General features: G+C 36.5%; 1 protein-coding gene across 1 annotated transcript in view; it reads left to right on the plus strand.

Annotated features, from left to right (window-relative positions):
* Positions 1 to 14,261, plus strand: part of GDPD1 (glycerophosphodiester phosphodiesterase domain containing 1) — a 49,815-nt gene that overhangs the window by 17,786 nt on the left and 17,768 nt on the right. The window contains exons 3-4 of the mRNA XM_049637795.1: positions 7,653 to 7,788; positions 10,098 to 10,143. Coding sequence (XP_049493752.1) covers positions 7,653 to 7,788; positions 10,098 to 10,143 — 182 coding nt within the window. The remainder of the gene's footprint in view (positions 1 to 7,652; positions 7,789 to 10,097; positions 10,144 to 14,261) is intronic.

Consider the following 14,261-nt stretch of genomic DNA (forward strand, 5'->3'; position numbering starts at 1 on the left):
TTTCTTTTTCTGGTAGTATTGAAGCCTTGGCTTCCTTTTTTCTATGTTTGTAATCAGCTTGTTAGAAATTCAGCTATATTATAAAAAGAAAGAAATTCAGCTATAAAATATCTAGTGCTTCAATTGAAGTAGATGCATATTGTTATTTATGGAAAATTTTGAAGGCCAAAGTAATAAAAAAAATTTCCTTTTTCTTGCTATTTTCTAGCTATTTCTGTATCAAATTTGGGATAATTTTATTAGGATAATTTACAAATTGTCCTGGATGCACTTACTATTGCTCTGAATTTTTATTAGCTTATTAATAAGAGATAAGCATACAATAAGTGGAAAATATTTTTTATACGAATTCCTAAACATTTCTAAAAATAGCCAACATTTCAGCTAATGGCAAGCTTAATACTTAGATTTCTTAGGTAGAAGGTATAATTTTTTTTTAATACAGGAAAATATAGTCTCTGCTCTTACTGTCCCTTCACATACTCATAGAAAAAAATAACAAAAGAAAAGAAAAAGAAAGGAAGATATGCACAAGCCCAAAAATTAGTAGTAGCAATTTTTTTTAGTTATATAAAGGATTTTGGGGTTTTATTTCAAAACTGTTTGCTGGCTGTATATATTGCTTACAGTTTCTACATTTTTTATTCTTTTTTAAAAAAACTGAACACAATAACAACAACATTTAAGGAAATTTAAAAATACAGAAAAGTAATTCTATGAACCTAAAATCTGTTTTTGTTTGCTTATTTCTTTTTGGATTTTATTTTTATCCATTTGTGGTTCTAGCAAACACAATTGACAAACAAATATTCTCTTTTAAAGGTGGGTATCCTTTAGAAGAGGACACATAAAGGTAATTATTTACATCTTAGTAAGAATTACATTAAGGAGCCAGGTTTGTTTTTCTCCTAACAACTAGTAGTAATTAGGACACTGAAAAGGAGTGTTAATTAGGGAGGAGTAGGGGAGCAGTATGAGATTTTGGCATAAGGCATCAAGTGGCCTTTGGGATGGGAATTGGTGTTGTTGTTGTTGTTTGTTTGTTTGTTTGTTTTTTTTTTCAACGTTTATTTATTTTTGGGACAGAGAGAGACAGAGCATGAACGGGGGAGGGGCAGAGAGAGAGGGAGACACAGAATCGGAAACAAGCTCCAGGCTCCGAGCCATCAGCCCAGAGCCCGACGCGGGGCTCGAACTCACGGACCGTGAGATCGTGACCTGGCTGAAGTCGGACGCCCAACCGACTGCGCCACCCAGGCGCCCCTGTTTTTTTTTTTAAGTTTATTTATTTATTTTGAGAGAGAGAGAGAGAGCACGTGCATACAATCAGGAGCAGAGAGGGAGGGAGAGAGAATCTCAAGCAGGCTCTGCAGGCTGTCAGCCCAGAGGCCGATGCAGGGCTCAAACCCAGAAACCATGAGATCATGACCTGAGCTGAAATCAAATGTCGGATGCTTAACAAACTGAGCCACCCAGGCGCCCCTAGGATGGGAATTGGGAATGGGATCCTAATTGGAGTGGATCATCAGAGGTAAGTGAAGTCAGAGAAAATGGGTAAGTGGTTGACTCCAAAGGCAAATTTTGGCAGCTACATAATTTTAGAATCATTAGATCTGGGATGGCCAAGGATCTTAATCTTCTAATCTAGGTCCCACTGGATTCCACTTACCATGACTTCATTCTTTCTTTTCTTTTCTTTCTTTCTTTCTTTCTTTCTTTCTTTCTTTCTTTCTTTCTTTCTTTCATTTATTTTGAGAGAGCATGAGTGGAGCAGGGGCAGAGAGGGAGAGTACCCCAAGCAGGCTCCGTGATGTCAGCACAGAGCCCAATGCAGGGCTCAAACTCCTGAACCTACAGATCATGACGTGAGCCAAAACTAGGAGTCCAACGCTCAACTGACTGAGCCAACTAGGTGTCCCTCATTCTTTCTTTTTTAACCAAGTGAATTAACACACATTTAAAAAAAATTAAGAAATGGGGTGCCTTGGTGGCTCAGTCCATTAAGTGTCCACTTTCAGCTCAGGTCATGATCTCGTGGTTTGTGAGTTTGAACCCTGTGTCGGGTGCACTCTGTGCTGACATCTGGCAGCCTGGAGCCTGCTTCAGATTCTATGTCTTGCTCTCTCTCTGCCCTTACACCACTCATACTGTCTCTCTCTCTCTATCAAAAAAAAAAGAAGAAAGAAATGCGTTGGATACCTACAATATGCCCTACATCGTGAACATTAGAAAATATGTAACAGACATAGGCCTTTCCTCTAGGCATTTAATATACAGTTGTAGAGACCTGACCTCTTATGAACCACTGGTATTTGTGGTTTAAGTGCATGGGAATATATTGCACAAACATAATTTATCTACTTTTGTGTCTTCTCACCTCCTCTGCTCACCACAGCTCTACTCTTTCCATTCTTGAATTTTAAAAAAGTGTTTCTAGAACTTTCTCCCTGTTTCACCCATGTTTACTTTTTCTTCATCTTGAAGTGTCACCCGCGATGATTAGTGCATAAAGTGCTAGGTGGGCATTTCACACATTCAGAGGTTTTTTAACAAGTAACTTACAGAGTACCAGCTGTGCAAGGTCTTGTGTCCGGGCACTAGGAATACAGTAGTAAACTAGATCTAGGTTATGATTTCACAGTTCATGAGTTGGAGCCCCATATTGGGCTCTGGGCTAAAGGACAGGGCCTGCTTGGGATTCTCTGTCTCTGGTCTCCCTCTCTCTTTGGCCCTCCCCTGCTCTCTCTCTTTCTCTCCCTCTTTCAAAAAGGAATAAATAAACATTTAAAAAACTGTTTTGTGTTGTATAAAATATACATCCCATAAAATGCAAAATCTAAGTATATAGTCTGATGAATTTTTTTTAATGTTTATTTTTGAGAGAGAGAGAGCAAGCAGAGGAGGGTCAGAGAGAGAGGGAGACAGAATCCGAAGCAGGCTCTAGGCTCTGATCTAACAGCACAGAGCCTGACATGGGGCTTGAACTCACGAACCGTGAGATCACGACCTGAGCCCAAGTTGGATGCTTAACCGACTGAGCCACCGAGGAGGCCCTGGCCCAGTGAATTTTAGTATGTATGTACCTTTGTAACCACCACCCAGATAAAGATACAGAACATTTATAGCACCCTTAAAGGTGTCCTTGTGACCTTTCCCAATCCACACTTGTTGGACACTTGTCCAGCTTGTTGCCCCTAGATAGCCATTATTCAATTTCTGTTATTCTATATTTCTATTATTTTATGATAAATTGATTTTGCTAGTTCCTGAAAACATAAATGTAATCATACAGTATTTATACTTTTGTGTCAGGTTTTTCTTTTTTCAGTTTATATCTGTAAGATTCACCCATGATGTGTGAAGTAATGTTATCTGTTTTTTAATAGCCAAATGCATTCATCCCTCTCAGATATATACTTAGCAGAAGTGGAATTGCAGGATCACATGGTGGTCTATATTTATACCTTCCAAAGTGATTGTACCAATTTATATTCACACCAGCAATACATGAGGATTCCAGTGCTCCACTGTCTTGCTAATTTATTGTCAGGCTGTTTAATTTTAGCCATTCTAGTGGATATGTAATGCTATCTCATTGTGGTTTTAATTTACATTTCCCTGTTTGACATTTGATTTGGGACATCTATTCATACACTTACTGGCCATTTGGAAATCCTCAGCTGTGAAGTGCCTGTTCAAGTTTGTGTCTGTTATTTTATTGTATATTGTCTTTCTGCAAAAGGCATTTCAGGCAAAGGGAGTATTCTTTTTTGTTGTTTATTTACTTATTTTTGAGAGAGAGAGAGTGAGCATGGGGGATGGACAGAGAGAGACACAGAGAGAATCACAAGCAGCTTCTGCGCTGTCAGTGCAGAGCCAGATGTGAACCCATGAATCGTGAGATCATGACCGAGTCAAAACCCAAGAGTCAGATGCTTAACCGACTGAGCCACCCAGGCATTCCAGGCAAAGGGAGTATTTAAAGAGTGTGGGGCTGCTTGGAAGGTAAGGTACGTTGTAAGGAGGTACAGAGAGCTGATAGTGTCATCACGGCTTTGGGAACAAGGAAACTGAAGCATAAAGAAGCTAAATAACTTGCCCAAGTAAGTGGCAGACCCCGTATTTGAACACAGACTCCAGTGTCTATACTTCCCGCCCCCCCCCCCACTTTATTGAGGTATAATTGACAAATAATATATTTAAGGTATTTAACCACTGTGCCTGAGTGGCTCAGTTGGTTAAGCGTCTGACTTCAGCTCAGGTCATGATCTCCCAGTTTGTGAGTTCGAGCCGTTCGGGGTCTGTGCTGACAGCTCAGAGCCTGGAGCCTGCTTCAGATTCTGTGTCTCCCTCTCTTTCTGCCCCTCCCCTGCTCTCTCCCTCAAAAATAAACATCAAAAAAATATACAGTGTGATGATTTGATATGTATATATATTGTGAAGGGATTCTTACAATCAAGTTAATTAACACATCCATCACCTCACATAATTACCCTGTTTTTGCTCAGTGTTTGTGCTCTTAACCACTGTGATATACCCTTTATAAAAGTGATAGGATCTTAGATGTGAAAGGAAACTTAGAGATTGTCTGATCTGATCCTTTCAATTTTTCTTTTTTCCCCAATTTTTAAAATTTTATTTTATCATGATAAAATATACGCAACATAAAACTTACCATTTAATTAAGTGTACAGTTCAGTATCATTTAATCTTCACATTACTATGCAACCATCACCACTGTTAATCTCCAGAACTTTTTCATCTTTCCATATCAAAACTCTGGACCCATTCAATTAATAACTCCCTTACCTTCTCCCCCCAGGCCCTGGTAATTACCATTCTACTTTCTATTTCTATTAATTTGACTATTCTAAGTACCTTTATATAAGTGGAATCATTGAATATTTGTATTTTTATTTTTGGCTTTTTTCACCTTGCATAGTACCTTAAAGATTCACTCATGTTGTGGCATATATCAGAATTCCTTCCTATTTTTAAGATTTTTTTTTTTATTTTTAAATAATCTCTTCATGCAACATAAACCTCAAGCCCCAAGATCAAGAGTTCATGCTCTACCGACTGAGCCAGCCAGGCTACCCAGAATTCCCTTCATTTTTAAAGGCTGAATAATATTTCTTTGTAGGTATATCACATTTTGTTTATCCATTCATCAGCTGATAGACAATTAAGTTGTTCCTAATTTTCACTATTATGAACAATGCTTCTATGAACATGGTTGTATAAATATTTCGGGTACCTGCTTTCAGTTTTTTCTTTGTGTATTCAGAAGTGAAATTGCTGGATCATATGGTAAATCTGTGTTTAGTTTTCTTGAGGAACTGCCATTTTATATTCCCACCAACAGTATACAAGCGTTCCAATTTTTCCACATTCTGGCCAATACTTTTTTTTTTCTTTTTCCCTTCCCTTCTTCCTCCCTTCCTTCCTCCCTTCCTTCCTCCCTTCCTTCCTTCCTTCCTTCCTTCCAAAAGTGTGTGAAATAGTGGGATTTTTTTTTCTTTTTTAAAGTTTAAGTAATCTCTAACCCAACATGGGGCTTGAACTTATGACCACGAGATCAAGAATCACATACTCTTCCCGTGGAGCCAGACAGGTGCCCCTCTGATTGTGGTTTTGACTAGATTTCCCTAATGATTAGTGATGTTTATCTTCGTTCCATGTGCTTATTGGCATGTCTTTTTTATAGAAATATCTATTCAGTTCCTTTCCTCATTTTTGAATTGGGTTATTTTCTTGTTGTTGAGGTTTTTTTAAGGAGTTCTTTATATACTGTAGATATTAATCCTTTATCAGGTAGATGATTTGCACATATTTTCTCTCATTCTGTGGGCTACCTTTGTACTTTGTTGATACCATCCTCGGTACACAAAAATTTTTAATTTTGATGAAGTACAGTTTGTCTTTTTTGTTGTTGTTGTTCTTTTGTTTCCTGTGCTTTTGTTGTCACAGCCAAGAAATTATTGCCAAATCCAGTGTGGTAAAGCTTTTCCTGTATGTTGTCTTCTAAAGGTTTTTTTCTTCTTAGGAGTTATGGTTAGGTCTTTGATCAATTTTGAATTTATTTTTCAATGTGGTGTTAGGTAAGGATCCAACTTCATTCTTTTACGTGTGGATATCCAATTTTCCCAGCACCATTTGTTGAAAAGACTATCCTTTCCTCATTGAATTGTCTTTTGTACCCTTGTTGAAAATCATTTGACAGTATATGAGAGGGTTTATTTCTGGACTCTATTCTGTTTCATTGATTTATATGTCTGTCTTTATGCCAGCACCATATTGCTTTGATAACTGTAGCTTTGTAGTAAATATTGAAATCAGGAAGTGTGAGTCTTCCAACTTTGTTCTTTTTCAAGATTGTTTTGACTCTTTGAGTTTCCTTGAGATTTCATATGCATTTTATAGTTTATTTATTTATGTTTAGTAATCACTGCACCCATAGCGGGGTTCAAACTTACAACCCTGAAATAAAGAGTTGCATGCTCTTCTGACTGAGTCACCCAGGTGCTTCTCATATGCATTTTAGGATGGATCTTTCTATTTTTGCAAAATCATTGGGATTTTTAGAAGAATTTCATTGAATGTGTAGATCAATGTATCTTAATAATAAGCATTCTAATCCACGAATATGGGATGTCTTTCCATGTATGTGTATCTTATTTAATTTCTTTCAGCAGTGTGTTGTAGTTTTCATTGTACAAGTCTCTTATTTCCTTGGTTAAGTTAATTTCTAAGAATTTTTTATTCTTTTTGATGCTATTGTAAATGGATTGTTCTGTTATTTCCTTTTCAGATTGTTCATTGTTAGTATACAGAAACATAACTGATTTTTGTGTGTTGATTTTTTTTAACTTTATTTATTTGTTTAGAGAGAGAGAGTGCATGAGCAGAGGAGGGGCAGAGACAGAAGGAGAGAGAGAATCCCAAGTAGGTTCCTCACTGTCAGTGCTGAGTCCAACATGGGGCTTAAAATCATGACCTGAGTGGAAATCAAGAGTTGGACACTTAACCGACTGAGCCACCCAGGTACCCCTATACAGCAAGTTCATAGCAAAGCAGGAACTGATATCCAGACTTTTTTTAACTTCTGATCCAGTGTTTTATTATTTTTATTGTTTTTAAGTTTTTATTTAAGTAATCTCTACACCTAATGTGGGGCTCAAACTCTTGACTTTGGCTCAGGTCATGATCTCACAGTTCGTCAGTTCGAGCCCTGCATCAGGCTCTGCATTGACAGCATGGAGCCTTCTTTGGTTTCTATCTCTCCTTCTCTCTCTGCCCTTCCCCCACTCTCTCTCTCTTTCAAAATAAATAAATAAACTTAAAAAAAAAAAAAAAGAGTTGCATGCTCTTCTGATTGAACCAGCCAAGTGCCCCCTGATCCAGTGTTCTTTCCATTATACTGGGTTGTCAGGAATATGGATACCGGGTTATGGAAAGGGGTAACATGATTCTCTTGTTATGTGTTTACTTTAGAATATTTTCACATCAATAAATCTAGTAGATGACAGTGTAGAGAAATTTTAGCGTTAAGAGATTTTTTTGCTATTTGATTTATAACTCCAAATTTTTACATCTGACAAAGTTAAGTTTACTTAACTTTCAGAATGTCATTATTCTTTGCATTTCTTCAGTGCAGTTACAATTGGAACTGATATGCTGGAATTGGACTGCCATATCACAAAAGATGAACAAGTTGTAGTGTCACATGATGAGAATCTAAAGAGATCAACTGGAGTCAATGTAAACATCTCTGATCTCAAGTACTGTGTAAGTAACAATGCATGATAAACTACTATCTAATAGATACTAGAGCCTGTAAGATTATTAAAAACAATGAATGCCAGATAGTGTTTCAATAAATAATAAAAAATAAATGATAGTGATTAAATAATGAATGTCAAAGAAAATTTTAAAAACTATTCTAGGGGCACTTGTGTAGCTCAGTTCGTTAAGCATCCAACTTCAGCTCAGGTCATGATTTCACGGTTCATGGGTTCAAGCCCTGTGTTGGGCTCTGTGCTGACAACTCAGAGCCTGAAGCCTGCTTTGGATTCTGTGTGTGTGTGTGTGTGTGTGTGTGTGTGTGTGTGTGTCTGCCCCTCCCCTGCTTATGCTCTCTCTCCCTCTCTCTCTCTCTCCCCTTCTCTCTCAAAAATAAATAAACATTAAAAAAAAAAAAAGAAAACTATTCTAATTTCCAGTGAGGATTTGTACTTACTACAGACACCTGTGGATACATTCTGGAGACTTATTTTTATAAATATTTTAACAAAATTACCAAAGTCTTCAAATGTAAAACTACTAAAATTCAACTTGCTTGAAGTATTCTACAATTTATTTGATCAGATTAAATATATGAATTAATTTTAGTCTTCAAGGATAGGAAATCTGATTTTAGTGGTTTACATGCCATTATAGTAAAGACTGATAAATGGATGGGAAAAATAAATGCTTTGTTTTACCACCTAAAGAAAACTTATGTTAACAGGATACTATCTGTATGTATATCTTGTATGTTTTTTACATGGTTATGATCCTACTGTATATTATGTATATTGTGTTTTTAAACACTTTAACATTATGGCATGATACACATTTTTCCATGCTTTCTCATTTAATAGACTTTAGTTTTTAGAGCAGTTATCAGCAAAATTGAGCAGAAAGTACAGAGTTTCCACTAACTTCTGAACCTTCCCCCCCCCCCCCCCCCCCCCCGTCAACATCCTGCACCAGAGTGTTACATTTGGTACAATCTATGAACCTACATTAACACATCATTGTCACCCCAAATCCATAGGTAACAGTAGGTTTATTTTTATTTTTTTAATGTTTATTTATTTTTGAGAGAGAGAGAGAGAGTTTATTTATTTTTGAGTGGGAGAGAGACAGAGAGAGGGAGACACAGAATCCGAAGCAGGCTCTAGGCTCAGAGCTGTTTGCACAGAGCCTGACGTGGGGCTCAAACTCACAAACCACGAGATCATTACCTGAGCTGAAGTCAGACGCTTAACGAACAGAGCCAGACAGGCACCCCAGTAGGGTTTATTCTTAATGTTGTACATTCTGTAGGTTTTAACATATAACGACATGTACGTTTTAATGTGTAATAATATGTATCAACTATTACAAGTGTCATACATAATAATTTCACTGCCCTAAAAATCCTTGGCCTGTTCATCCTTCCTGCCCCCCAACCCCTGGCAACCATTGATCTTTTTATCGTCTTCATAGTTTTACCTTTTCCAGAATGTCATATTGTTGGAATTGTTTGGTATTTAGCCTTTTCAGATTCCATGCTTATTTTTCATCAGCATTTTAAATGACTGCAGTTATTCCCTTGATTGGATATGGAGTTATTTTTAACCATTCCTCTTCTGTTGTTGGGCATTTGAATTAGTTCTAAGTTTTTTTTTTTAATTTAATTAATTAAGAATAAAATAAAATGCCACTTAAAAAAAGTGTTTTAAGGATTCTAAAATCTGGGACTCATGTCTGGCTCAGTTGGTGGAGCATGTGACTCTTGATCTCAGGGTCATGAGTTCAAGCCCCATGTTGGTCGTAGAGTTTATCTAAAAACAAAGTAAGAATTAAAAAAAACACAAAACAAAAAAACAAGAGAGTTCTAAAATGTGATAATAGAGGAATTCCCGTTTTTCTGTACCCTTACCATTATTGAATATTATAACAAAAATTTCCTAAATTTTAATTTTAATTAGCATTTATTTATTTGTGAGTTTAAAGATTCTTTTGTTTGATTGTCATTGTTTAAAATTGTCTATTCTTGACACTTATCTACTGAGATATTTGTATATTTATTATTGAGAAAAGGTCCATATTAAATAGTACAGATTTCTTTTCTTATAAGTTGTGAAAGAAAGTAGTTCTATGATTGATTTGCTGTTTGGGATATTCTGCTAAAGAGTGCCCTATGTAAACATAGGTAATGTTTTATTCTTTTATTTTTTGAAGAAGCATATCTTTATCTTAATGTAAGACACCAAAATACTTAAAAAATTTTTTTAAATACTTTTAAATTTTGAGAGCTAACTTTTTTTTTTAAATCATATCTTTTAAAGGAACTCCCACCTTACCTTGGCAAACTGGATGTCACATTTCAAAGAGGTAATATTTCCCATTTGCAGCTTAAACATTTACATTAAAGTGTATTTGGTATTTGTTTATACTGAGAATTAGATATACATGTGTGTTCTCTTGTCATAGTAAATTCCAGCTAAAAGTACTGCCCTCAGTACCTACTCTTTCAGACCTACAGATCTGAAATCTGGACCCTAAGATGATAAAGGCTAGAGATTTAACTGGCTCATTCTATTTAAATTTATGTACAGGTAATTTAAGCCTGTATACTTAAAAAAAAAAAAAAAAAAGCCTGAATACTAATTATAAGAAACCCAGATACTATTAGGGATGCTTTGCATTTCTAAAGCTTCAAATTGTAGACGATTACTATAACTTGCAGTAATAATCCATCATAAGCAAAAACAATAAGTGAAAAGACATTGAAAAGGACCCCTTTCAGATCATTACTGATTCTGTAACGTTTGATTTTATGTCATTTCACTGCTCCCTATATTAAATTATTAAAGAGAATTCTATTGCTCAAATAAACCACCCATTTCCTGGTCATTGTCACTTTTTAATCACAAGCATAGCAGTTTTCTCTCTTTTGAGGGAATATTTCTCACAAAGGAACATGTCCCTTGGCCCAGTTTGTTAGACTTGTTAGAATGGAAAATAGACCACCTGGAGATAAAGATTGCTAAGCAGGTACAGGGACCCACACTATCACAATTCAGCCTCATGTTTTGAATGATTCAAATGTAACTCAGTAAAACTACAAGATGGTACATATTATGGTCCTTTGTATGGAATGGCTTGCATTTATTTAAAAAAAATTTTTTTTTTTAATGTTTATTTATTTTTGAGAGACAGAGAGAGACAGCATCAGCAGGGGAGGGGCAGAGAGAGAGGGAGACCTGGAACATGAAGCAGGCTCCAGGCTCTGAGCTGTCAGCACAGAGCCCGACGCGGAGCTCGAACTCACGAGCCGTGAGATCATGACCTGAGCCGAAGTTGGACGCTTAACCGACTGAGCCACCCAGATGCCCCTGGAATGGCTTGCATTTAGTTAAAACCTTGGTTAAATGTCAAGGATCTATTGATAATAATATTAAAAAAGAAATGTAACTACTTTGTGACCTAGATTTAAAACTGGCCAGTGTAATTTCCGTTTGGTTGGAAAATTTAAGAAAGCCAAGTAAAAATCAGAAAATTGCTTAAATTAGCTATCTCTGAAGGATGTTTCGATCTGAAAATGGTTTGATTTTACTTTCCAAGTATCATTAAGCCGGGTTGGTTTGAGTAAACACTTTTTCATTCTTGTAATTTAACAGGATTATACTTGCCAAGCTATTATATAATATTTGTGTCCATTGTGGATTTGTGAAGGTTAAAAACATTTCATAAGTGAAGTGTTTTGTTTGTTTTTTTTTTGTTTTTGTTTCTTTTTTTATGTTTATAGAGCAAAGCCAAAACCTCACGAAGATTAAAAGATCCTTTGAGAGGAAAAATGTTTTTACTTTTTTTTCAGGTTTTATTCCTTTCTTTCTTTTTTTAAAGTTTTTATTTATATACCTTTCTCATAAAGTCATAAAATATTTGAATATGCAGTGACCTTTGAGACTATATAATTCTATCTCCTCCTGTTATAAATAAAGAAACCGAGGCATAAAGATGTAAATTAACTTGATTAAGGGCAGGCATACAACAAATAAATGACAGAGGTAGGACTTGAAACTAGGCCTTCATCTAACTAGGTCAGTGTTCAGCTGTACTATCTGGCCTCGCCATCTAAAAAATCTTTTTTTTTTTTCTTAATTTTAAAAAATATTTATTTATTTTATTTTTTTGAGAGAGAGAGACAGACTGATAAAACACAAGTGGTACAGAGAGAGAGGGAGACACAGAAACTGAAGCAGGCTCCAGGCTTTGAGCTGTCATCACAGAGCACCACACAGGGCTTGAACTCATGAAGTACAAGATAATGACCTGAGCCAAAGTCAGACACTCAACCGACTGAGCCACCCAGGCATTCCTAAAGAGCATCTCTCTCTCTCTCTCTTTTTTAATGTTTATTTATTTATTTTAAGAGAGAGAATGAGCAGGGGAGGGGCAGAGAGAGGGAGAGAGAGAATCCCAAGCAGGCTCCGGTGCTGTCAGCACAGAGCCAGATGTGGGGCTCAAACTCACAAATGGGGAGGTCATGACCTGTGCTGAAATCAAGAGTCAGATGCTTAACTGACTGAGCCACCCAGGTGCCCTAAAAGTCTTTTCTAATGCCTTATTAATAGCAATGCCATGTACATTCAAGTTTCAGACAGCTAAAAAGGATAATTAATTTTCATTCATATTACATTCAGTTCATATTACAGTTAAGAATGCCTTACATGTGAAATTTACTGCATTTAGGCTAATATACAGTACTTGATTCAGATTAGGTAGATAGTTGTTCCTTTGTGTGTGTGCGTGTGCGTCCTATTCCCCTCCTCAGAATTCTGGCTTACTTTTCTTTAAATATGAGAGAGAGAGAGAGAGAGAGAGAGACTGTCAACTCTCAGAGGAATACAGATTTTAGGCCTCTTGCTTTCTTTGTGATTCACAATTTTACCAGAGATGGTAAAGGTGCTTTGGTCTACCACAGGCTACATTAAAAAATAAATGTAAAGAAAGAATATAAAAATGTGTTAACCAAAGGGTTTGTTCTTATCTATCCTGCTAACTTGAAAGTGGATTTTTTTTTTCATGGAAAATACACATTCTGGATAGTCTAGGTTGGTCAGAATGATCACTTTAAAAGTTCTTGCATGTTTATAAGAGGCTACTTCACTCATCCCATCACCCAGCACATCCTATCGCTTACTCCTTGCCTGTCACTCTAGTTTTCCTCTTTCCCTTTTTGTAGTATTTCCTAGGTGGTTATCTTCTGCCCAGAACAATACTGGGGACAAACTTCTTTCCCCAACTCATTTTCTATATTCTGTGTTAGCTGAGGCATTAATTTAAATATTTTCACATCACTTTAACATACTTCTTTTTTTTTTTTTAGTTTAAAAAAAATTTTTTTAATGTTTATTTATTTTTGAGACAGAGAGAGACAGAGCATGAATAGGGCAGGGTCAGAGAGAGAGGAAGACACAGAATCCAAAGCAGGCTCCAGGCTCTCAGCTGCCAGCACAGAGCCCAACACGGGCCTTGAACTCACGGACCATGAGATCATGACCTGAACCAAAGTCAGACGCTTAACTGACTGAGCCACCAAGGTGCCCCCCCCATTTTTTTAGTTATTAATGTAACTTAAATCCCCTTGTTTCTTTCTTTCTTTTTTTTTTTTTTTAAGTTTATTTATTTATTTTGAGAGAAAGAGAGTAAGTGGGGTAGGGGCAAAGAGAGAGGGGAGAGAGAAGGAGTCCCAAGCAGACTCTGCACTGTCAGCACAGAGCCCATTGTGGGGCTGGAACCCACAAACCGTGAGATAATGACTTGAGCCGAAATCAAGAGTCAGACACTTAACTGACTGTACCACCCAGGCTCCCCTAATTTCCTTGTTTCTCCCACTATTAGATGCAATATTATTCTTATTGTATAATGTTCCAAAGTTAGTTTTGTCTGTTTGACTTCTAAGCTGATCCTTGCAACCTTACCTTCATGTGAATAGCTAATGCCCATGGCAATTCTTTTGACTGCTAAATTAATTTTTTCACCCTTAACAAGCTATGAAAAATTTTACTTAACTAAAAAACAGTACTGTTTAAATGGAATGTAGCAATAGAAATGCTCTATATTTGCACTGTTACAATAGACAGTTAATCACGTGACTGTTTTATTTGTTTATTTATGTATTTATGTATTTATTTATTTATTTATCTATCTATCTGTTTATTTATTTATTTTACTTTACATCCAAGATAGTTAACATATAGTGCAATCAGGAGTAGATTCCAGTGATTCATCCCCTATGTATAACACCCAGTGCTCATCCCAGGCCCCCCTTAAGGCACACCTTCTACACATGAGGATGGACTCTGACAACATCAAAAGCACATGATCCATCCAGCTGAGGATTTCAGGAGACCTCTCCCCGTGTTCATATTGTCATGCTTAAAGTTCATGTGCTCTCTTTGTGGCCAAGGAGGCAGAGCCAAATGATTGAGAGGCTAGTCAGT

The sequence above is a fragment of the Panthera uncia genome, chromosome E1 (genome assembly GCF_023721935.1).
Source record: "Panthera uncia isolate 11264 chromosome E1, Puncia_PCG_1.0, whole genome shotgun sequence".
Lineage (NCBI taxonomy): Eukaryota > Metazoa > Chordata > Mammalia > Carnivora > Felidae > Panthera > Panthera uncia.